The following is a 24,817-nucleotide window of genomic DNA, read 5'->3' on the forward strand; positions in this document are numbered from 1 at the left end:
AGCCTCACTGCTGCGCTCTGGACCATGAACACAGTCTAGGGAGGCGTCCGAGCAGAAAATGCAAGTGTGCACTAAAAGTGCCAAACTGTTGGGTTTCAGTGAAGGTTTGATTTTTGAGATGTTTCTTAAATGAAAGAAACAAGACTGGCTGAGCTCTGAGATTCAAACTTGCTGTTCATAAATAATACCAACGGCCTTAATACATGATTTGATATTGCCTGAGAGCAGGCTGGTGTAATAACTGACCTGCTTAGAGATGTCTTCAGGCCTGAACAAATAAAAACCTCAGTTTTAGCACAACTGAGATGGAGGAAATTTAAAGTTTTACATTTTTAATCGCAGTGGAGCATTCACTGAGGAGAGGTTGTTTGTCTTGACAGAAAAATACAGCTGTGTGTCATCAGCAAAGAAATTCTAGGAAGTGCCTTTGAAGCTGTTTAGCAGAATGCCCAGGGGTACATAAAGGAAAGAAAACTGCACCAAGGATTGAGCCCTGAGGAACCCCACGTGTGAGGGGGGCTGATGAGGACAAACAGGTAAGTATGATGAGAACCATTTGAACCAGAAATACCAACCCCTCCCATGATTACTGATGTCAGAGGCTGCAGATAAGTCGAGCAGAACTAAAGCAGAATAATCACTTTTGTCTAAATGCACAAGAATAAATCACATTAAAATAAGTAAAGGCGCATGTAAATGGGTACAGTAAAAGGAATAGATGTTACAATCCCTGATAATGCATTGCTTCAAATGGAGAAAGTCTTGAGGGATGGCTGTTATGAGGAAAGGCAGCCCAGAAACTTTACCAGTGGCACACATCGTTGTGTGCCTCAGCTTCACAGGGTGTTTCGGTCTTTTACCCAGGCTAATCTGCCATTTTTTACCTTCCTTGGTTAGGTTTAGGGATTAGAGATCTGATCTAGATTATCATATTAAAATTTGGGATACATCATCAGTAGTGGACCTTGGATTCATCGGGTGTTTCGGCCATTATCACTAGACACCCTCGTCCAAGGGGGCCCTGCCAGGGCTGATCAGGCCCTGGAGTGTGTCACTGGTTTATGTTAAATTGTCATTTCTCTTCTCCTTTCTTCTGTTTAGTTTTCTACAGTTTATTTTCTTCTATCAATTCACTGCAACTGAGAAGTAATACTTAGCTCTTTAATATTTATGGAGCCTCACTTCTTCAAAGGGATAGAAAAGGTGAAAGAGAGAAGTAAGACAAAAGAGACAAGATAGGAGAGCGCAGAGCTGGAAGGGCTCTTCTATGCTGTAAACAGTGTTGGGAAGGTTACTTTTAAAATGTATTCCATTACAGATTACAGAATACATGCCCCAAAATGTATTCTGTAACGTATTCCGTTACGTTACTCAATGAGAGTAACGTATTCTGAATACTTTGGATTACTTAATATATTATCATGCTGTTTACAACTACGTGAATGTACTATTGCTGTGATTTATTACTGTTACTGAAGGTCCGCGGCTCCGAACCGTAGTAAAGGGACCTCTGGCTAATACGTCGGGTTCGTGTCGGGCTCGTAGCTGAAAACTAGCTTTACTTTGTTGTCTGGGTCAAGTTTGCTAGCGAGAGACAGAGAGAGGCGTTGAAAGGCTCCTCCAACGGAACTTATTTTTTCCGGAGGAAAACACGAACACAGTGTACAGTCGAGTCTTAATAGCTTACTTACAGCTGGGCTCGTCAGGCACTCTTCTTGGCTGCAGTGGTTATTATTATGTTTACATGCTTCCAGCTCCCGTTTCTGCTCCGTGACAGCTCGGACTTTTCCTTTCTCTCCCTCCCTCGCTCACAGACACATAACGTGTATGGCAGTCCATTCTCGCTGCAGCACGGACTACACTGCCCATCAGGCTACATTCTTTAGGGCCATGCCTGTAGCATTCTGCCTTTTAGCTTAGCACAACAACAACAACAACAAAAAGGCGCTCTCTCACCCAGGAAACACGCAGCGAGAGAGCACGTCACCCTGTAACCATGGCAACCGTAACGCTGCCGCCTGGAACAACAGAGCGTAGCTGTCAAACAAACCCAAACAGTCCTGACCCGCGACAATATGAAACAGGAAAGTACCGCCGTGTAATCCATTTATTTCAACAAAGTAACTGTATTCTGAATACCACCTTTTTCAACGGTAACTGTAACGGAATACAGTTACTCATATTTTGTATTCTAAATACGTAACGGCGGTACATGTATTCCGTTACTCCCCAACACTGGCTGTAAATGGGTACTACTTCTAACAAAGTAAGAAAGTGACGATCACAAAGTGCCTTAAAATAGAAATTTAAAAATTCAAAAAAAAAAATATATATATATAACCAGAGCATTAAAAAAAAGAGTTGACTAAAGACAACAAATTTTCAGCATGTACCACAGAGATATATCATAAATCTATGCTCTCAGCAGCAGAGTTTGTTGTTGAACTCCATCTCCCAGAATCCTGGGCAAAACGTAAGAAGGTGACGTATATGTGCTACGTGTCCAGGAAGTTCTGTAGTCAACATGGCGGCGCAGCAGGGAGATGTTGATGAGCTCTTCGATGTGAAAAATGCATATTACATCGGCAGCTATCAGCAGTGCATCAATGAGGCGCAGAAAGTGAAGGTAGGTGACGAACAGTTAACACCTGAATGTGTTTAAACGAAGCTGTCCTGTGTCCCCGCGGCTCTGTGTGAGCCAGCGTCCCGTTTGCGAGCAGCAGTGCTAAACCTATTAGCTCAAATTTCTCTCACTTAATTCGGTGCTGAAATGCTGCCTGTGTTTTGTCTTTGAAGCCGTCGTCACCAGAAAAGGAGGTCGAGAGGGACATGTTTTTGTATAGAGCGTACATTGCTCAGGTGAGTGTCTCCATCAGAGCTCTGTCACTGCGCACCCACCGCTGTCACGCGGAGTGTAGATGAGACCTGTCCTCTTACTTTCTGTGTTATTGCAGAGAAAGTATGCTGTTGTCCTGGATGACATCAAGGCCAACTCTCCCCCCGAGCTGCAGGCTGTGAAGATGTTTGCAGAGTATTTGTCGAGTGAGAGCAAAAGGTACCATTTTTACATCCACTTACACTAGTCCGCCATGGGAGGGACATAGGACTTGGTGATATGGTAGATGGTAAATGGCCTGTAGGACCCCAAAGCGCTTTACACCACATTCAGTCATCCACCCATTCACACACACACACACGCAAGCTACATTGTAGCCACAGCTGCCCTGGGGCACACTGACAGAGACGAGGCTGCCGGACACTGGCGCCACCGGGCCCTCTGACCACAACGGGTGAAGTGTCTTGCCCAACGACACAACGACCGAGACTGTCCGACAACCGGCAACCTTCCGATTACAAGACGAACTGCCAACTCTTGAGCCACTATCGCCCCTGGATATGGATAAAACGTATTATTTTTCTGTAGTTAATACTAGTTGTCACAGTGGCCTTCCAGTCTGTATCAATAGTAGGCTAAAGTTCACACAAGCAGTTTGATATGTGCTGGTCTTTGTGGCTCCGTGGAAAGCAGATTTAAGGTTGCCAAGAGAGAACTTCGATGCTGTGTGAGGGTGTCAAGAGTTTATTTGAGGGTGGTGTATGACGACAGCGAGACTGTTGTGAGGGGTGTGGGAGGAGTGAGAGGTGGTTTCAAGGTGGAGGTGGGATTACATCAGGGTCTGGCTCCGAGCGCCTTTTTGTTTGTGCTGGTGATGGACAGGCTGTCGGATGAGGTAAGGCAGGAGTCTCTGTGGACTCTGAGGATTGCAGACAACATTCTGAACTGTAGTGGGAGGAGAAAATGGGTGGAAGAGAGTGTGGAGAGGTGGAGGTGTGTGTGTATATGTGCTAGAGAAAAGAGGAGTGAATGTCAACAGAAAAAAGATAGAATGCATGTCTGTGTAAGAGTGAAAATACAAGGAGGAGAGGTAGTAAAGGTCATTACCTGGGACGATCATCCAAGGCAGTGGACAGAGTGGGTAGATATGAGTGTTAGGAGCCATTTGTGACAGAAGGATGGCAGCAAGCTTGAAAGGGACGGTTTATAAGATGGCAGTGACCTGCTCTGATGTATGATGTCGAAATGATGGAGCTGGAGGCAGAATGAAGATGTGCAGATTTCTCTCTGTGAAAATGAGTATATATCAGACGGCTCAGGCTTCTGACTTTGAAGACAAAGTTAAAGAGGCAAAGCAGAAATGGTCTGCGTGTGCAGAGAAGAGGAGGAGAGTGGAGATACTGGACAAAGGATGTTGATAATATGGTAGGAGGAAGATCTCTGAGAAAAGCTGTGCAGAGGGTTGGTGTGATGGGCAGTTAATTGACTGTGTCATCCCCCGAGGGAGCAGCTGAAAGAAGAAGAATTAGTTGTGCGATTATTTTTAAAATGCAGAGATTTGGGTTCAGCAGAGACTTCTTGAGTGTTTGAGGGTCCCGGGTTTTCATTCATTCTTGATACAGGCCTGATGGACACCAGCAGGTCTTATATCTGTTGGCACTCCAAACTCAAGGTGTTCAATAATGTCCTGTGTGTCCTAAAGAAGAGAAATAAGTGTTGTGTTAATAATGCACACAAGATACAATAAATAATTCAGTTCCTCTGTGGTTAACAGGTTGTATAAAAATATATATTGATGGTAGGACTTGTAGATCTTTTGTTTATTTCACTCTCATATAGACATAGTTACAGACTGTTTCCTGTTCTCAGTGGAAATTGTGTTTTGTGATGTTACGTTTGCTTAGTTTTTATTCATGTTTTACTGCTTAACAAGCTCGACAGAATTCAATAAGGTGTCCATGTACAAATTTGAATGAAGACGACAGAAGATGGAAACAGCTTACTCTTCAGATGGTAGTTGTTTTTTCTTCACAGCTTTTAATTAGGCTTTGTTTTTGTTCAGGGACGTAATCGTTGCCGATTTGGACAAAAAGATGGCAAAGAGTGTGGATGCTGCCAACACCACCTTCCTACTCATGGCTGCCTCCATCTATTACCACGAGATGAATACTGATGCTGCCCTCAGGACTCTGCACCAAGGAGAAAGCCTCGAGTGGTAAGAAGGGAGTGAAATTTTTAGCTTAACAAGGTTTGATTTATGATCCGCTCCAAACATTTTTCACCATATTTTACTAATAATCACCACAAAAACAAGAACAGTTTAAATTTAAACTTTCATTTTTATTCATAACCAATATTTGATGGAGATGCTCAGTCATCTGAGCTCATTTTGCATGATTACTGCTTCTGGACTCACTGTGCTGCTTTGACAAATGCGCACAAGTGCCTACACGGCTAATATGTGGGAGTGTGAGAGGGAGATGAACTACATTTACATATAGAAGTCATCAATCGTGTATTTTGTTTGACGTTTTTATAAATATCACAGATCATTTCTGGGTTGTTTACAATCTGTGAACTCTGTAACTTTGAGCCCCCGTAATTTGTTTTTGGGACGTGAGATCCGGTGTTGAAATGTGTCCTGTGTCATCTGTACTCTATGCAGTGGGATCTTCACTCCCTGCTGTTTAAAGAGCTCTGCATGAAACTGACCGAGCCCTACCCTTGTTGTTCTGTTTTTTCATCAGTATGGCCATGACCATTCAGGTGCTTCTGAGCTTGGATCGTGTTGACCTGGCGAGGTATGACATTACTTGGTGTTTTCATTCAAGAGAAAAATGATCATGACAGCAGAGAATTTCCACTAGAATTGGTTGATCAGCTTTTGGAAGCGCACATCTACAGTTCTGTACAAAAATCTTCAACCAGCTTTCAGGCTTTCTTTTTTGATGCGGTGTCAAACAATAGTTCTCCAGGTTCTTCTCTGGATATTGGCTCGTTTTTAACCCTTTATGGCCGGTCGGAGCGGGCACGCTCCTTTTTGCGTAACTATTTTAAAAGCCTGGTAGAACTGGAACCACATAAGCTAGCGCAATCATTTTTTTTGCACATGATACCAGAAGAGTTGTACTTACATCTTATGCATTCAGCTTGTCCTAGGTCACGGTTTCCTTCCACATAAGGCTTTGCAAAAATTGCTTTAAAAGCATTTGCAGCAACAAAACCAAAATATTCCAGAAACAGGCTTTGCCGATCTGATCAGCTGTTCATAACACTTCCTACATTGGAATAGACGTCAGTGCGATTTATCTGATGTCCGCATTACCTGCCCGAAACCGGAAGTGACGTCATTTTGCGGAAAATGTAGTTGTTTTTTTTTCCTATTGAGCATTTACAAAGATATGCTGGTGTTATTAAAATTCATGTTTGCACTGCTGGAAATAGTTTATTTTGATGGACACGCTGTTTTTTGTTTTTTCAAATTTGCATTATAATATTTTCATTTTCCCTATAGTATATAAAAATTGGTGTGTCTCAAAAATAAAACTATGAAGACACTCAAAATAAATTTCCTGTGGCTGGAAACTATTTTGTGCAACTTTTTTGCATTTACAGTTTTGAGGGATAAACCTGAAATTTCTCTAACTGCAAATATGTGTAAAAAAACAAAAATGATTTTCTTTTTTGGAGTTTATTGCACTTTTTTGCTGTTTATGTAGTTACTATGGACTTAATGCATACATATTATTAAAATTTGGGATAGAACCGTTGTATTGATGTATAGCAACTTGAAATGCTCCCAAAAATGGCACTACAGCATGTAAAAATATAAAGATAAGCTCTGGCGGACTTGGTTCTATGGTAGGTCTTAAAGGGTTAATCCAGCTCTTGTACCTGACCATTGTCAAAGGAGTTTAGCCTAAAAAACACCAAACTCAAAGGAGGAAACAGTGCTGTATCTACACATAATGAACAACTTGTCAAACAAGCATCTTACACCGACTGGGGGATTTCCAAAGAGCGTTTAGCCAAAAACACGGCGTATCTCTGCATGGTGTGCAGCGTATCCCAAACACAGCCGGTGTGATGAAATCCCCCAGAGTGTGGGATCGTCTTGACAGAGAACAAAAAAAAAAAAGGAGGCCAGCATCCAAAGACGAGCTTTGAATATCCTTCAAGAAGCCTGGAGAACTATTCGTGAAGTCTGCTTACAGAAATTACAAGATTATGGCAGCAGACACACACCCAGTCTCAGGGGTCACATGCTAGCCTACTCCTAGTGCCGGTCCCAAGCCAGGATAAAATGGGAGGGTGGCGTCAGGAAAGGGCATCGTGTGTAAAATCTGTGCAAATCAGCATGTGCGTACATCCACTGTGGTGACCTCTTGGGAAATAAGAGAGCAGCTACTTCGACTGTGTTTCTATTGTATGTTTCAGTAATAATAGCAAAATACAGAGAAATGAGAGGGGGAGGGGGTGTCAAGACTTTTGCACAGTACTCTATCAAACAGTTTAACTCAGCAGACCTGCTGTATGTATTACTAATTCTGTGAATTAGAAAAGCTTGCATTAACAAAAACAGACTGTAAATTGGGGCAGTCATCCTCCCATCACATTTTCTTTTTTCATAGGAAAGAACTGAAGAAGATGCAGGAGCAGGATGAAGACGCTACCCTAACCCAGCTAGCAACAGCCTGGGTTAACATTGCTGTGGTGAGGGGAGAAACATTCATTAATGTTCCTCTGTGCTAACCCTCAATACATAATGCAGTAGTTGGTGTAGGTGTATTGAAACGAACTAAAGCAGCAGGAGGACGTTAGCAGGAAATATTGGTGCAGTGCAAAGCTAACCTAGCCAGAGTGTGACAGGTGGTAAATGGACTGTTCTGTTATTAAACAGCTCATATCTTCAGGAGCTCTGCACCCCCATCCTCATTAGAAAAACAATACGATGCATATAAAGCAGCTGGGACGGACTTTTCAGAATCATCACTGACTCACAGTCTGTTTGTTATTCCAGGGTGGAGAGAAGCTGCAGGATGCCTACTACATTTTCCAAGAGATGTCTGACAAGTACTCTTCTACACTGTTGCTCCTCAATGGCCAGGCGGCCTGCTACATGGCTCAGAACAAGTGGGAGGAGGCTGAAGGAGTGCTGCAGGAGGCGCTTGATAAGGTTGGAGGACAACAGGAGTTGGCTTTTTTGGTTTTTGTGTGTCTGTCTAGTCTCTGCATTTATGCACAATTCACTTAATGCTTGATTAACTTGTTTCTAAGGCAGCTTTTAGATCCATGGTCTTAGAGCTGAGAGTAGTGCCACTTTTTACATAATGAATAAACTCCATGTTAAGGAGCATCTTCCTCCTAGTCGTGATCTCAGCCAATATGTCTGATAGTCAGATGCTTCTGTTACATTTACAGCCTGCACAGAAGCTTATTTTTGAACCCCATATTAATTTGTTTTCTGCACTGCTCTGGGGATGAAGAACTCCTAAAGCATAATTTATGGTCGTACAACTTAGTTGGTGCGCTGCCAGACTGGCCGTCCTCCGACTGGAGCGGACTGCGAATGCGCCGCTTCTGCCGCACCATAAATTCTGCTTAACACAAGTTTAGTTAGAAAACTTGGGAATTTCTTCACAGTGACTCCACGTTCACTGCATCCTGACCACCAGTGAGTGGTTCAACACAGATAAAAATGACAGTTGTTGCTTGATCCTTTTGTTTGTGATAGCACTGTTACATTTTGTGTTTTGTCACGCTCAGTGAACGTGAATGGTCGTGTGTTTGGATGGGAGGCGGAGTTCATTTTAGTGTTAACCATATTATAACTGCTGAATCCAGACAACCTGAAGAATAAAGTATCTTAGTATATAACTGAAGAAGTAAATGATCTGAGTGTAACAGCAGGGGGCAGCACATACACACTTCTTGCACTTGATCTCTAACAGGATTTGGTTGGACTGTAGCTTCTATTCCTCCATTCAACAAATGTTATTTATCCATTTTTATTATTTAAACTATTGAATATAATCTGTTGTTGTAAATAAAAACTACAGGTCACTTTATAAATCAAAGTCATCTGCGTTTTGAATCCATCTGTGAGTGCAGATCGATTTGACGCCAGTGGCAGGGTTATTATAGTTTTTTCTAATTAGTTTTTATTTTATTTTGCCTTTTTGTTTTTGATTCAGTTTGGTTTCTTGGGCGTATTTTCTCATTTGAGTTAACATCTTTATAGTTTTAAAATGTTAAGCTTTAGCTTAGCTTGTGTTAGTTTCGGGGTTAATTTGAGTCCAGATTCTCAATAAACGCATCAGGTAAACTGTTATGAAATCTTAACCAAACTAACAGATACTAACGATTTGCCTGGAATAACCTTGGTTGGTGATGCTTGCTGTGAGTCTGGTCTTGTCATGTTTACAGGTGTACTTATTGATTTTAGAGAGCATTGGTTATCCATTCATGTTGCTGTAATGTTCTAAAGCACACATGTTTTTGCTGTGATTCATTTAAATCAGTGTGACATTAAACTGGATCACTGCGACCTGCAACAGGTCAAGCTGAGTCTTTCAGTAAGAAACTTTAAACATGCTGAGAATAAAGCGTCTTCCTCTCTCTCTCTTATCTCTATCAGGACAGCAGCCACCCTGAGACACTGATCAACCTCATAGTGCTGACCCAGCACTTGGGCAAAGCTCCCGAGGTGAGACTTTGAACCCAAAGCTGTCTGTAATTTAACCATTGGTTTGATCAATATCCTATAGATTAAGTCATCGTCTTTCAAAGAGGATTTGAAGCAGCTTTGCCCCCTCACCCTTCATGCTTACATCGAGGATTAAAAAATAAGATGCACTTCTTGTATTAGGAATGTTTTGTTTTGAACCAGACAAATCCTTTCTGCCATGGAGGAGTTGCACAATCTGAAGATCAGAGTTCATGAGATAACACTCACTTATCTTCCTTACATTATAAGGACATCAGAGCACACAGATAGCGGCACATTGCTGACATGAAGCTACAAGTCATCATTAGAATGTTTCCACCTGCAGTAACCGCTGATTAGCACATCTCACTCAAGGTTTCCTGGAGTTGTGAGGAAATTTATTTGCAAACTATACGAAACACAGGGTCTTAATATCTGGTATTATAGAAAGGAGTACACAGGTGAAGCATTTAGAGGTTTTATGGCATTAAATTTGCATGACTCTGATATTCTTTACTAGTGTGACATGTTACAGTTTGGTTGCAGACATTTTGGAAAAGTTGTTTCACTGTTGGTAACCCTGTGTCACCTTTCGTTTGTGGACTTTTAAACTTTGTTTTTGGCCAACATTACCTGTTTTTGGTACTGTTTGTCTGATGAGTTTATGATGTCCCCAGGTAACCAGTCGATACCTCTCCCAGCTGAAAGATGCACACAGAGCCCACCCGTTCCTCAAAGACTATTTAGCAAAGGTAACATTCTTGTCGTTAAGCATTCTGACAAATATAACGGTTTAATTACGTGGCTTGGATGTTATGAAAGTTTTAGTGCCAGGTGTCCTTTGGAGCGAAGCCACTGTGGGTCTTTAGCCCTTGTCCCACACTGGTGTCATTACATAAGAGTGCAGATGTACATAAACATGCTTAAAGTGGGTTACAGTGCTCCTGTGGTGCTGAACTGTTTCCTCTGCTCTTTGTTCTCTTGCAGGAGAACGAGTTTGACAGACTAGCCATGCAGTACGCTCCCACAGCTACAGCATAGAGCATCTGCTTGTACTGAGGAGGCACTCTAACAATGGCTGGACTTCAATTTAACACCACAGACCCAGCTTCTCCCTTTCATTTAAACGTGTACTGTGCTTTGGTATTTTTTGCTCTGAAACTTTGGCTATAATATTTAAACCACACTAGATGTCACAATTTCCCGTCGGGACAGACCAACACCTCTTTCTTTTGCTATCCACTCTTGAAAATTGCATTTCTTTTACAACACTTCTGTGTAATGCAAGCATTCCTTTGAAATGATAATAAACGTGTGACACCCCGCTGTGTGATGGATGTGTGGATTTGTGTACCTGAATGTATTAGAGACAGGAAATTCAGACATGAACGCGCTTTCTGAATTATCTGTGATGCAAATCGTGCACATGACGCTTTTTTTTTTTCAAACACAAAGACAACGGTAATTACGTCACAGCCCCTCTGCTGCTTTTTTCCTTTCTATTTTTCTTCTGTTTATTTATTTTACCCAGTTTCTTTTAAGCGTAGCTGGGTTGTCTGTGCGTCTTTGAACGCACCAGTGAGCGCGGCTCAAACCCTCGGACACGATCAGCAGCCAGACGACGAGGAGGAGAATAGGAGGAGGCGACGGGGCTCCTGGTGGGATGAGAACATCCTCATTCATCCGTTTTTTGAAGCTGGAATAACTTGTGTTCGTCTGAGACTCGGCCGTGTGACGGGAACCTGCAGGTTAAACTCAGGAGACGTTATATAAGGCGAATAACGGACCCCGATGAGAGCGCGCGTGTGACAGCGCAGCAGGGTTTGCCACCATCACCGGAGAAGCGACAGAAGCTTCGGACCTCTTTTTTCATCCCCCTCCCTCTGTGTTTGTGCGCTCAAAGGCGATAAATGCTAATTCATTCAAGTCGCTAGCTAGCTTGGAAGCCCCTGCCAATGCTGCTCCATTCACTGCGGTGTGCGTTGCGATTTCATTTAGCTAGGCGGCTAACCGGGGCGCAGATGAGCTGAGTGCGTAGCGGAATGATTAACAGAAGAAACCTCCTCCAGACTGCCGCTGATGGCTCAGATTAATTGTCTATACTGGCTTCGTAATTTTTCTGCGTGATTCTCAGATCCAGCCGCGCAGTCCGCCGTGTCCGCTCTCATACCTGGCGGGGGCCCTGTATCATTCATAAACTGTCCTGGACGCAAAAGAATGGGCCCCGGTCTTAATTTGGAAAACAAAGAATTAGGCTACTGAAGAGGTTAAGCTGGTTAGAGAGGCTTGCTCTGGCTTCTTTTTTTAAGCACAGCTAGCAAGCTGTTTAACCAGTCAGTCGCCGAGTCTGGACCGTACTGCTCGCTGGTGTCTTTGCCCATATTTTTCTTGCGTGCTGGTTTTTGCGCCTCACCACAATGGGTAGTCTTGCCGGGAGCGCCGGGGCGGTTGAAGTGGAGCCCATGCCGGGCTACATAGAGTTCATCACCAGATCCACCATCGTCATGCTGGACGCATGGAGAGACTGTAGCAGCTGCGGTCTGGAGCTCAGCAAACGGACTTTCCTGGATAACGCTTACATTACCTGGACCGAAATCGCCCTGTTTTTCTTTTGCGCCTATTTGTGGACGAAGGTCAGGAGGGGACTGACAGAAAGTCTGTTTAAGGTGGGTGCCATGCAGTCCCTAATACGCTCGTCTTACGGATTCATTCTTCTAACTGAAACAAGTGTGGCCTCCCATCTGTCAGTAGTTATAACGGGAGGCACATGATGCTCTGTGCAGGCAGGTGGGAGTGAGTTTAAGAAGTACTGTCTGGAACCTGTTGCAGGTTTAATACAAAGGAACAAGTTAGAGGAAGGGACACCTTAAATCCTTCTCAGATAGCCTAACCACAGTGTCAGAAAATATTAACCTGACTCTCAGGCTACCACAAACACAGCTGCAGCGGCGCGCGCAGCTTCCCGTACCACAGGTTCTCATTTTAGTGCCGTTCAAGTAGCGTAAGAAACTGTCCATATGCTCTCGCAGATGCACACGGTAGCTGCCGCACTGCTTCACAGCGCACGCTGTGTGCAGAGGAGGAGAGGAAGACAGGGGGACTCCCAGGGGAAGAAATGTGTGCGTGTTAGATAGCCTTATCTACACGTGCTGGGTGAACAGGTCCAATAGATGCTTGTTAGATAAATTATTTTATTTTCACTTTATTTTGGAGTATTTTATTAATGCACGAGCTGCACGCCTTGTTTCTGCAAGTTTATTATTATTGTTATCCATCCATCCATTCTCTTCCTCTTATCCTTCATCATCATCATCATCATCATCATCATCATGTAAATCTTGACTCGTCATGTTTCTGGTAATCTAGTCACCGATTACAACTGTTGTGTTGTAAGGGCAACTAACCTATTTGAAACAGTATAATCTCATATTATTAGCAAGTGATGCGGATTTCCTGCCTGCGCCTCCCCTCTCTTCTCTTTCTTTATCACACACAGACACACACACACACACACACACACACCAGTCTGCTTTCATAAAGTAGAAAATGATGATTTTTTTAATGTGTGTAACCATGTGCACAGAGTGTCTCTAAAAGCAGCCTGGCAGCATGTCTTTTACCTCGGTGTGTCTCCTGGTGGTCACATGCTCAGACTATTCTTTTACTCATCTGAGGCCTGAGCATTTCCATCCAGCTGGTGTTGCCAGGGAGGGGCTCTCTGACCACAGACTGGGCATGTGGTCTCTGGCCAGTTAATCTGCCTGGTGGTGGGGGCAGGGTGTCTACACACGGTAGATGTTGTGATGAGGATGATTCGGCTAGAGTTGCACACAGGAGCTGAAAGCACTGTGTGCAGAGCCAGATGTTGCCTGTGAATGTAAAGAAGGAGGCCTGTTTTCATTTTTACATTATGCATGTGTGTCAGCGTATGTATGTTTGACTCAATGAGACATATGTGCAACATAATGGGGGGGGGGGGGGGGGGGGGCTGTAGATGCTGAGTCAAAGCTCAGTTCACTTTTCGAGTTCTTATCAGGGATGAAGAGGACGGGTTCAGTGTTCGTTCAGCCATGTGACGCTAATGCAATACAACTATTACTGCTACTCATCAGAAAAGCTCAGCTGGCTGCAGAGGAGCCCGACTTCCTTGTGTGATGTCTTTCTTAGCAGAATGGGAATAAGCCTCCCTCTCCTAAAGTTGGATTTGAAGTAAACAACAGAACATTTAACCTCAACCTGTTAATAGTTACTCACTCTGTGCTGTTGCTGTGGTTTCTGATTTGGAGTAAAGTGGCTAAACTGTTATACATAAACACACTTCATTAATTTCAGAGCTGATGAGACTCTACGTGCATCAGATACTAGCACAGATGTTAGTGGGAGAAGCACTTTTCTGGTGTAACATCTGCAGAAATCTCATTTATCGTATTAACAGTGTGTAGCCTATGTTTTAGTTTGGTTTCTCTGACACATCATAGACCTCAAAGAATGGTTATACCCTCGCAGGTCACCTTGAACTGGCTTGTCTGACCACAGTGTCATATTCTTCTCTAGAAAGCTGACTAAAAAGTGACTGAGATGTGTCAGTAAAAGCATGAATATAAAAAAAACATTTATTACAAATAGTCAAGAACAACATTTAATGGCAGCTCTAAATAATTTGGATTGGACTAGCATACTATCCTATGATGACACTAATAAATGTTGTGATCTATTATACTCTGCTATTAAAGTGGTCTTGTCACAGTTTCAGAAAGAGCCATTTAAAGAAACGAGTTTATTCCTCGCCTTGGATTAATACTGAGTGTAAACAGCTTATGACACTCAGAGACCAGTTACTTAAAAAATCGTTACAATCTGGATTAAATACTGATCGATAAAATTTTATATCTGCAAGGAATAAAGTCACACAAACTCTGAGAATGGCAAAAGCAATTTTTTTCATGACTGTAATTAATAGTGCCAAAGGTACATGTAAATGTTAATATACAGAACTGTAGACATATCTGCACATCATTAACAGACACAGCAGCGATTACATTCCTGCACTCTATGATACTGGCTCATATCGAATACTGTATTACAAGTTGGTCCTATACGAGCTTTGCTGCTGTTGGGCCAATCGAAGTGTGCTACAAAAGAGCATTGAACATATTATATAAGAAACCTTTTTCATATCACCATTGTCAAATTTTAGATAAATAAAAGTTTCTAAATTTTACTAATTTCAAATTGTTTAAATCTGCCCGTCTAATATACAAAGTCATACATGGTCTGGCGCCTCCACCAATCAGTGATTTTATTAAACAAAAGTCTATCAGTGTTGCCGGGTCAAGACTGACTCGAGCCACTGTTAGAGGTGATTGTGGCATTCAGACGGAGCACCTTTTCACAGATGCTCTGTCATATCAGGGAGTGAGCTTCTGGAATAGTCTTCCACTGTCAGTGAGGGAAAGTCTCCCCATCTTTAAGAGTCACTTAAAAGGGCGGCTGAGGGACACAAACATGTGATCATGTTTAATAATCATGCTTTATATTGGACGTGAAAAAGAGTTAGTGTGTTACAAAAAGGGAAACAACTGTTAGTGTAACGGGTCAGTGCAATATCAGGACAGTCAGAGCATGTGCAATACTGGGGTTTGTGCAATATAATTGATGTGTTTCTGTTATTGTTTTCTATATTGTCCTCTGTGTCCACTCTTCTTGTCACTGTTTGTTCTAGTACAGGGGTGGGCAACTCCAGGCCTCGAGGGCCGGTGTCCTGCAGGTTTTAGATCTCACCCTGGGTCAACACACCTGAATCACATGATGAGTTCATTAGCAGGCCTCTGGAGAACTTCAAGACATGTTAAGGAGGTGATTTAGCCATTTAAATCAGCTGTGATGGATCAAGGACACATCTAAAACCTGCAGGACACCGGCCCTCGAGGCCTGGAGCTGCCCACCCCTGTTCTAGTATAATGTGATCACTGTCACATGACCTGTAAATAGTGTCTCTGTATGTTTTCACTAACTTGTGTTTAACACCAACCTGCCAGAGGGTCTGCAGATGGAAATTAGCCCAAGGCTATAATCTGGCATATTTACATTTGTTAAAATCTTAATTAATATGTATTGCCCCTTTTTCTAAATAAAATAAAATAAATAAATAAAAAATAAATTAGGTACTGCAAATATTCCCGTGGCAACAACTGAGTGCATTTAGGCATGTGAACATGGTAAAGATGACATGCTGAGCATCAGAAAGAGGAAGAATGGTGATTTAAGAGACTTTAAGAGTGACATTGTTGCTGGTGTGAGAAACTGCTGATCTGATCAGAGGTCAGAGGTCAGAGGGTGGTGAGACTGCTTCGAGCTGATAGGAAGGCAAGTGACTGATATAACCACTCATTATAACCAAAGTATGCAGCAGAGCATCTCTGAACGCTCAGCAGGGTGCTGCGAGTGGTGGTGTCATTGTGTGGGGGATATTTTCCTGTCACACGTTGTGTCCCTTATTACCAGCTGAGGAGCATTTACATGCAACACAATTCAACACAAAGGCTTCGCATGAAAGAACAGAATCTTAATTGAATTGTTTCCAGTGGAAGATTTTGTGATCTTGTTGCTTTTACATTGTATCAAATAATATTTTTAAACTCTTTCTTGAACATTTAAAGGTGTCGCCTCGTACTCGAGGACATTTTAATGGCTGTTTTATCTTTGCAAAGTAAATCATGGTTAATTGCAGCCCTGCTTTCGCCTCTAACATTAACACCTGTAGATGATGCTTCGACGGATAAAAATAATTAGTTTCCTGTTTTGTTACTTACAGCACTCCCAGTCCCTTTTGAAGAATGAAAGTTGACCCACTTTAAAAGTCTACAGTTACCGGGGTTTGCATTTTTTCACTGTGGAAATCCCAATTATGAAAGCAGAGCAGAATACTTGATTTTGATTGGTGTTTGGCCAGCTTGCCTTGCACCACAGTAACAAAAGCCCAACCTTGTTCCACTTGGATGACTGATAGAAGCACAGAGACACATTCAAAGTTAAAAAGAGGCTTTATATTCACAACCTAGCAGTCCGGACACATGTAGATGCAGCGGGTATTCAGGCACGCGGACAAGCGCATATCTTTTTATGGTGCGTGAACTTTGTGCCTCAAAAGCAAGGAAATTAGGTCAAGGTTGCAAACCTGGCAACAATCCTAAGGTGTTGCGTTCTGTGTTTATGTGAACCAAAAAGATACCAAAGCAGCCTCCACACACGCTACTATCACTTCACGTCACCGAGCCCTTGGGGAGGGTTAGGCGAGCGCAGTGGGGGTGGCACCGAAGCGCATGTGTGGTCGAGTGTTTTTCAGAATGTTTCACATTCGGTTTGGTGTACGAGGCACAGCAGCACCTTATTAGGTTAAATAAAACTTGTTTATAAGGCACTTGAGGTCTGCTGTTGCATAAGATGCTGTAGCGCATCATTAGCACCACGACACAGTTTCAGAGGTGCACGGGGCCTGCAAGTGCTGGAACACTTTTCTTCTGAGGAAAATGTGACATTACACAGAATAATTACACACTACACCTTCCTCTTTTACTTTGGTACACTGGTTTGCACAAACATCTTTGGTTCTGTGTTTACGTGGTTTAAACGGATGCTTGTTGTTAGATTGTGCATTACACTTATCAGGGCGTGTGCTTGTGTTTATGAGAACGTAAGGCTTTAAAAACATTTGTTTATGTTTGCATGCATTTTGTCTGTCATTAAGTCCAATTTCAAAACGGGCCACTCCCGACTCCCGGCAGCAAAGGAATGGCATGGATGACGACCGGTGTGTGAAATCAGTGAAGAGAGAGAGGAAGGGCGATAGAGGAGTGAGCTAAAGAGAGAAGCGGTGATTAGAGGGAATAATGATAAAAACAATAATCAAGAAATTAATGAAGAAGGAGGCAGGGGAAGGAACGAAGCAGAGGGGGAAGTGAGCTGAGGGGTGTCATGGCTGGGGCCAAGCCTGCTGACTCAGCAGGCAGCGGCCAATCGCTAACACAAATGTGCGTACACACCCACACACACGCACATGTTTGTAAAAGCACATATGCCTTCTTGCACGCACATGTACCTGCTGTTCACCATCTAAATGCTGCATTAGGCAGCATCGTGTGTGTGTTTTAAAAGTGGTAGTACTAAGTGCTCAGTGGTCAAACTGGGAGCAGGAACATTTGTCTTACACACACACACAGCAGTGAGGTTGCCAGCTTCAGCCTTGTTGCAGAGGTCGTCTCCCTTTATCGTGCTGAATGGCTCCTCATCCTCGGCCGCTCTAAACGTGAAAGCAGTCTGAGGTTTGACAAGGTTCCCAACCACAGATCCCAGATCACTTTCCACTAAGCGTCTGCTCATTGTTTTGCATTAGAGCCACAGTGAGAAACCTGAAACTGGACTTGAGGTTGAGGGGAAGCGATATCTATTCAGCCAAAAGTGCCCACTCAGGTGAAACTTGTAGGAAGTGTGTAATTTTGACACTGATTACAAGCAATCGTTATTTGTCGAGAAGTTTTCCTCTCTCCTCTCCGCTCCTCTCCTCTCCTCTCCTCTCCAATATATCATCACTTTGCATTTAGACAGGCAGCACCTCCTCCATCACCTGTCACACGATCTTTCTCTCCTGTGTGCTCCAGTGTGTCAGACATCATAAATACACAGCACTTACAGGTGCATTAAAGTGCCAGGCTATCCCCGCTGTGTTCTCCACAGAGCATGGCTGCCATTAATCATCATTGGATTATCAGTACGGATGTTATACGTGCACATGCAGTTGTACATGTACATTTTAGTATGAATAATACCAGCGTAACGTGTTCCTGACAGTGCTTACACATAGTTGAATGTCTGCTCATAGCTCATGTGCTAATAATGGGCTTCATGCACTTGCAGACTTGGTCCCGCGCTGGTCCGTTTCAGCCTAGCGTGCACTCAGCTTCATGCCGAATAGCTCAGATTTTCTTTCCTTTGCTTTCTAGATGTTTTCACCTGTTTCGTATACCTGCTTATGTGTTTTTTTGTTTTGTTTTTTGTCAAGATACTAAAAGCATTTGGAACGCCCACACAGCCCCCACACGCTGCCTATCCATCAGTGCCATGCTAATGTCATTTCAGAAACCGAAGCAGAGTTTCTGAAATTAAACCAGCGCAAACCGCTCTGTTCACCACTTCCCAAAAATTGTCCTTTTTCTGCAGACAGATTCATCACATGTTTGACTTTTCATAGCCTGAATTATATAAATAAATAAGTGTCAAATAGATTATTAATGAGTTGTCATTAATTGAGTCCTTAATGTTAACCTCCAGCAGGCTTCAGATTTCTGCAGACTTCCTTCATATTTACTGAATCATCTTGCAGACTCTTTCATATCCCAGGATTTAGTGCGACTCTGAGTCTCTGTGATTCCAGGCAGAAAAGCACAGCAGATCATTAATTTGATTTGCAGATAAAACTGGGAGTCGTGTGCAGCTTTTAACAGCGTGCACCAGCAGCTACAAAGCGGGGTCATGCATCAGCTCTGTTTGGTGAGTGTCACGGCGTTCCCTCCGGTTGCCTGGACTGTGTCGTGCGGCCTTGACCGCAGCAGAGTTGCCGTGCCGCTGGCCAGCCTCTCCAGCATTTTTCTCTTCCCCTCTCTTAATCGCCCATTTGTTTTCCTCCAGACTGACACGGTGGACAGGCTGCCACTGTGCAATAACACGCTGTCACTCGAGGTTTCACACTTGGCAGATGTCCTTCCTCTAACAAGGACACTTTACAAAAGTGTTTGAGGACTCAGCAGTTGTGAGAAACCCCAGTTCATTCGGTCTGCTCATCACTTCGCACACATTGTTTTTCAGAGCCATCTCTGCAGCACTTGCGTGCTTCGTTTGTTCAGTGTAGTTAGGGGGGAATCTAAGATCCAGGCATTCTTTGGAGCATTTTTGAGATGCAATTAGATCAGTTTCTTTACCCCAGTCTCTCTCTCTCTGTGGGAAACAAACACAGACACAGTCTGTGCTAAATGTGTCCAAAATAGTTTCCTTCTTTAGTCTTTGTCATCCTCTCTTTCAAAATCTCTTCCTCTCCATCCCTCTGTTGCACTCGCCCTTGGATATCTTCTTCTCTGTCTCTCACCACCCACCGTGTGCTGTTGGATTTTTATAGCTACACATAGCAAAACTGGAGTTTAGAGCTGGACCTTTATAGGTTCTCACTGACATCTGGCAGTGATTATAGAGGCTGTTCTTACAGGAATAGCCAAGGTGAGTGAGTCAGAGACAGTATGCAGACACTGGCACGTCACGCTTCACCATCCTCTCCAAGACAAATAGTAGCATCACAAACAATATGAACATTAGTGTGTGATAATATTTTTTAAAGTGGATCCATTATGCTAAAGGTTGGCTGCATGGTTTTATTCTTGGACTGAACTTTGAATGACTTACAGCTCAAATTAATACGTATTTATCTCTCGCGAGGCTTTAGTGGAGCCCATCAGTTCATGCGCTCCTTTTAAGCCAATTTTCTTCTGATTTGACCCACTTGTGTCTTTTTGTCAGTTGCATGGTTGCAATATGTGGCTTGCAAACAACAACTCTTTTCATTAAATCCTGGATACATTATAGCAGCTAAATGAGGCATTAGCACCAGAGCTGGGCTAAACGTTAGCAGCTGAGCTTTTGCCTGGGTATCTTTATGCTCCACACTTGCTTTCACTGCGAATCATTTTACACATCTCAGACGTGACAACAATCAGTGATTATAATATGCAGACTGCATAAATAAACTATAAAAGTTCATCAGATTTAAAGTTATGGTAAATCACCACATGACCTTTCCATTGTAGCAGTTAGCTTTCCTCTGTATTTGTTTAAAGGTGGTTTAGACCATCGTGGGTAAATGGTTGTGATGCACTAACGAACGCCACCTGCAGTGCAGCTAAAACATAACGAACCATGACAGATACGTTCACGTCCACCTAGAACCACCTGAGGCAAAGACTCTGCAAGACCTCTGGTATGTGGCACCGCAGGAAAGAGTCCCATCTTTCTATTTGCAATGCATCAAACTTGTTCCTCTATATGGCTGCATGACGCCAATAAGCTCGTATCCAGTGGGCTCACAACCATATAAAACAACATAACTTCCAGGTCTGCTAAGTCCTTTGAACCTAGATTCTCTTCTTAATGAGTTAAAAGCGTCGTATAAAAGTCTTTAAGACAACAGCCTTGAGTTCCTGATTGCTTTATGGTCTCAATCATTAGTTTCAGGTCAGGTTAAATAGAATATGAAGTCTGTTTATATTCTATACTCATTTTCTAACAGCTTGTCCATCAGTTACTAACAAATTAGTAGGACGTTTCACACTCATACATACACCAAAGTGTGCTCAGCTCGAGGACTATAATTGGACTTCACACTGGCTACACCCGTCAGTGTTCACAGCAAGAATCAACTGTTTACTTACCATTGAACATATTTAATCCAGCCGGGTGTGCTGCTGATACATAATCAATGTTGCTCACTTAACCTCTGAATAAAGCTTTGTCTGATCAGTGTAAATTATCCCATTGAAGACACACACACACACACATGCATTTTACTATTACAGTCCTTGTGCTGTCACAATATGTTCCATACTGCATTATGAACGACAGCCATATGTCTTCTAGCTGTTAGTTTGAGTATCTCGGCTCTTTGCTGCTCTGTTGCTTTGAGTGTGTACGTTGCTTTCTTTGGTCCTTCTGCAGAAGATTATTGTCCTGTGTTACTTCTAAAGGAGAAAAGTGCAGAGAGGTCAAAACTGTTGTAGTTTATAGAACAATGTCACAATGTGGGTTTCACTACTGTTACCATAAATCATATTACAGAGACATATAGTATAATACTATGGCATTTTAAGTCATTAGACACAAATTATAACCATGTGACCATCACAGGCGTTATGTTGCTGTTGCCTGTGGCAGAACTAATGAAGTAGACTGTATGATACTTATGATACTGTATTTCTGGTTAGCAGTGTTGCATTTTGTTCCTGCTATTGGACAGGTCTTTAGTGGTTTGTCATTTTTACCAGTTGGATGGACACAGTACTCTGGTCTATATCAGCTTTGCTGTAACCTGCTTAAACCTGCTGGTCTGATTGCAAACAGCAAATATGAAACTTGAACCAGCTCCATCTACATCACTAGAAACGATACTTAATTGTGAAAAACTGCAGAAGTGGTTATATAATTGTCTACTTGTCATTAGGAACCAGGTAGATGAGGGTCAGTGTCATACAGGAGGTAAACACTTCACATGCCCGGCTTTGTTTTTCTGAGGCAGGTGTAAAAATAGGACTAACGGATGAGTAAAAACTTGGTTATATAAACATAACAACTGTATAATATAAAAAAGAAACTGTTCAGTCCTCTTCCAGTTGAACGTTAGGTCTCAGTCAGCATAGCTGCTAATCTGTTAGTTAGGAAACATAATGCTGCTTCACATATGTAATGATAAGTTAATGATCATTTGTCAGTTAATCTGAGAACAAGTGTCGGCTTATTGGCTCCACTGGGATCTAATAACAGGCTACACCTCCTCCTAATAGGAGCGTCTGCCTTTTCTCTCCCCATGTCATGTTAAGTTTGACACATTACAATATGTGCTGGAATATAAAACACATACCCCTGCCTTACCCATGTCTTATGTCAATGAAATAATAAATTTACTCGGCAGGAAGTGAAACCACAGGTTTATTTTTGCCTCCGAGGTTTCTGGTAGAACACGCTGAACAGATTCAGAGAGTTCCTCACGTTTTATAGTGTCTTTTATAGTATGTATGGCATGCAAACCTTTGTTTAAATAACCAAATCAAGTTGATAATCAGTCAAATTCTGTTGACAGGCAGTTGAGTGCACCTTAAAACAATAATCATGATTGTGGTGTACTGAATCTTTCAGAAATGGCTTTTCCATGCCACGCTAATGCACTTCTGCAGCTGTCAGTCACGATTTCTGTTCATTTGCTCTGCTGGAGATGCTGATGGGTTATCAGTGCTCGTCCAATCACGTCCTGGCATGCAAATTAGTTGTTTCACTAGACAGAGCCCTGTCTAATCCTGTGTTTTTAATCAAATCAAGTTGAAATGTTCAGCATCAGTAAGTCAGCTGTGTTGGACTGAACATTGCAAGCAGCAGTTTAGGAACATTCACATGAAAGTTGACAAACCCATCAGATGCTGTTTGATCCTGCGTTAGGCTCACTTCCTACAGATGTACAGGGTGGGCCATTTATATGGATACATCGTAATAACATGGGAATGGTTGGTGATATTAAAGTTCTGTTTGTGGCACATTAGTATATGTGAGGGGGCAAACTCCTCAAGATGGGTGGTGACCATGGTGGCCATTTAGAAGTCGGCCATCTTGGATACAACTTTTGTTTTTTCAATAGGAAGAGGGCCATGTGACACATCAAACTTATTGGTAATGTCACAAGAAAAACAATGGTGTGCTTGGTTTCAACGTAACTTTATTCCTTCATGAGTTATTTACAAGTTTCTGACCACTTATAAAATGTGTTCGATGTGCTGCCCATTGTGTTGGATTGTCAATGCAACCCTCTTCTCCCACTCTTCACACACTGATAGCAACACCGCAGGAGAAATGCCAGCACAGACATCCAGTATCCGTAGTTTCAGGTGCTGCACATCTCGTATCTTCACACCATAGACAATTGCCTTCAGACGACCCCAAAGATAAAAGCCTAAGGGGGTCAGATCGGGAGACCTTGGGGGCCATTCAACTGGCCCACGACGACCAATCCACTTTCCAGGAAACTGTTCATCTAGGAATGCTCGGACCTGGCACCCATAATGTGGTGGTGCACCATCTTGCTGGAAAAACTCAGGGAACGTGCCAGCTTCAGTGCATAAAGAGGGAAACACATCATCATGTAGCAATTTCAAATATCCAGTGGCCTTCAGGTTTCCATTGATGAAGAATGGACCCACTATCGTTGTACCCCACATACCACACCAAACCATCACTTTTGTTGTTCCAACAGTCTTGGAGGGATCCATCCAATGTGGGTTAGTGTCAGACCAATAGCGGTGGTTTTGTTTGTTAACTTCACCATTCACATAAAAGTTTGCCTCATCACTGAACAAAATCTTCTGCGTGAACTGAGGGTCCTGTTCCAATTTTTGTTTTGCCCATTCTGCAAATTCTGTGCGCCGATCTGGGTCATCCTCGTTGAGATGCTGCAGTAGCTGGAGTTTGTAAGGGTGCCATTTGTGAGTAGCTAATATCCGCCGAAGGGATGTTCGACTAATGCCACTCTGCAGTGACATGCGGCGAGTGCTACGCTGTGGGCTCTTGCTGAATGAAGCTAGGACAGCCACTGATGTTTCTTCATTAGTGACAGTTTTCTTGCGTCCACATTTTGGCAAATCCAACACTGAACCAGTTTCACGAAACTTAGCAAGCAGTTTGCTGACTGTAGCATGGGAGATGGGTGGTCTCGTAGGGTGTCTTGCATTGAAATCTGCTGCAATGACCCGGTTACTGCGTTCACCAGATATGAACACAATTTCGATCCGCTCCTCACGTGTTAACCTCTTCGACATGTCAATGGCTGTGAACAAAGAGAAACTTGTAAATAACTCATGAAAGAATAAAGTTACGTTGAAACCAAGCACACCATTGTTTTTCTTGTGACATTACCAATAAGTTTGATGTGTCACATGGCCCTCTTCCTATTGAAAAAACAAAAGTTGTATCCAAGATGGCCGACTTCTAAATGGCCACCATGGTCACCACCCATCTTGAGGAGTTTGCCCCCTCACATATACTAATGTGCCACAAACAGGACTTTAATATCACCAACCATTCCCATGTTATTACGATGTATCCATATAAATGGCCCACCCTGTACATTAGAATTACAGTATATGTTGTTTTCCTTGAAATAGGGAAATATTTCTGGTGTCCTTCAAAGCCCACATTTGACTTTTTATTTATGGGGCTGAATTCTGAGTTATTTACTCGGGTCTTTAGGATTCTCTGTAAATTAAAAAGTGAAAGTTATGTATTCTACAGTCTGCAAACAGCAGTTAAAAGCTTCTGGCCATAGGCTGTAGTGTAGGTGTGAAAACCAGCCTGTGAATGCTTGTTTCCTGCTTTTCAGGAGTAGTGTAGTGGGAATTTTTCATGTGTGCATCAAGGCACATATGTTCCTTCCCTTTGTGATTAATCATCCAGTTTTTTTCCATAAAGTCATTCATGCC

At 42.7% G+C, this 24,817-nt stretch overlaps 2 protein-coding genes across 2 annotated transcripts in view; both read left to right on the top strand.

Moving 5' to 3' along the window:
• Positions 1-2,507: 2,507 nt before the first annotated feature.
• cope (COPI coat complex subunit epsilon) lies at positions 2,508-10,869 on the top strand. The gene is made up of 10 exons (XM_063467183.1): positions 2,508-2,626; positions 2,797-2,859; positions 2,955-3,055; positions 4,899-5,051; positions 5,584-5,637; positions 7,468-7,549; positions 7,857-8,012; positions 9,474-9,542; positions 10,220-10,294; positions 10,530-10,869. The coding sequence occupies exons 1-10, from the start codon at positions 2,525-2,527 to the stop codon at positions 10,581-10,583; spliced, it is 909 nt and encodes a 302-aa protein (XP_063323253.1). The 5' UTR covers positions 2,508-2,524; the 3' UTR covers positions 10,584-10,869.
• A 256-nt stretch (positions 10,870-11,125) lies between these two features.
• The window catches only part of cers1 (ceramide synthase 1), a 33,076-nt gene continuing 19,384 nt past the window's right edge, over positions 11,126-24,817 (top strand). The window contains exon 1 of the mRNA XM_063467235.1: positions 11,126-12,208. Coding sequence (XP_063323305.1) covers positions 11,960-12,208 — 249 coding nt within the window. The 5' untranslated portion in view covers positions 11,126-11,959. The remainder of the gene's footprint in view (positions 12,209-24,817) is intronic.

Source organism: Pelmatolapia mariae, linkage group LG23 (assembly GCF_036321145.2).
Source record: "Pelmatolapia mariae isolate MD_Pm_ZW linkage group LG23, Pm_UMD_F_2, whole genome shotgun sequence".
In the NCBI taxonomy this organism is placed as follows: Eukaryota; Metazoa; Chordata; class Actinopteri; order Cichliformes; family Cichlidae; genus Pelmatolapia; species Pelmatolapia mariae.

What these genes read in the sequence shown, in the direction of transcription:
- cope (XM_063467183.1), top strand. Translation starts at nt 2,525, where the DNA reads ATGGCGGCGCAGCAGGGAGATGTTGATGAGCTCTTCGATGTGAAAAAT. An exon ending in GATCGTGTTGACCTGGCGAG is followed by an intron (nt 5,638 to 7,467) that starts GTATGACATTAC and finishes CTTTTTTCATAG; the next exon opens with GAAAGAACTGAAGAAGATGC. An exon ending in TGCAGGAGGCGCTTGATAAG is followed by an intron (nt 8,013 to 9,473) that starts GTTGGAGGACAA and finishes TATCTCTATCAG; the next exon opens with GACAGCAGCCACCCTGAGAC.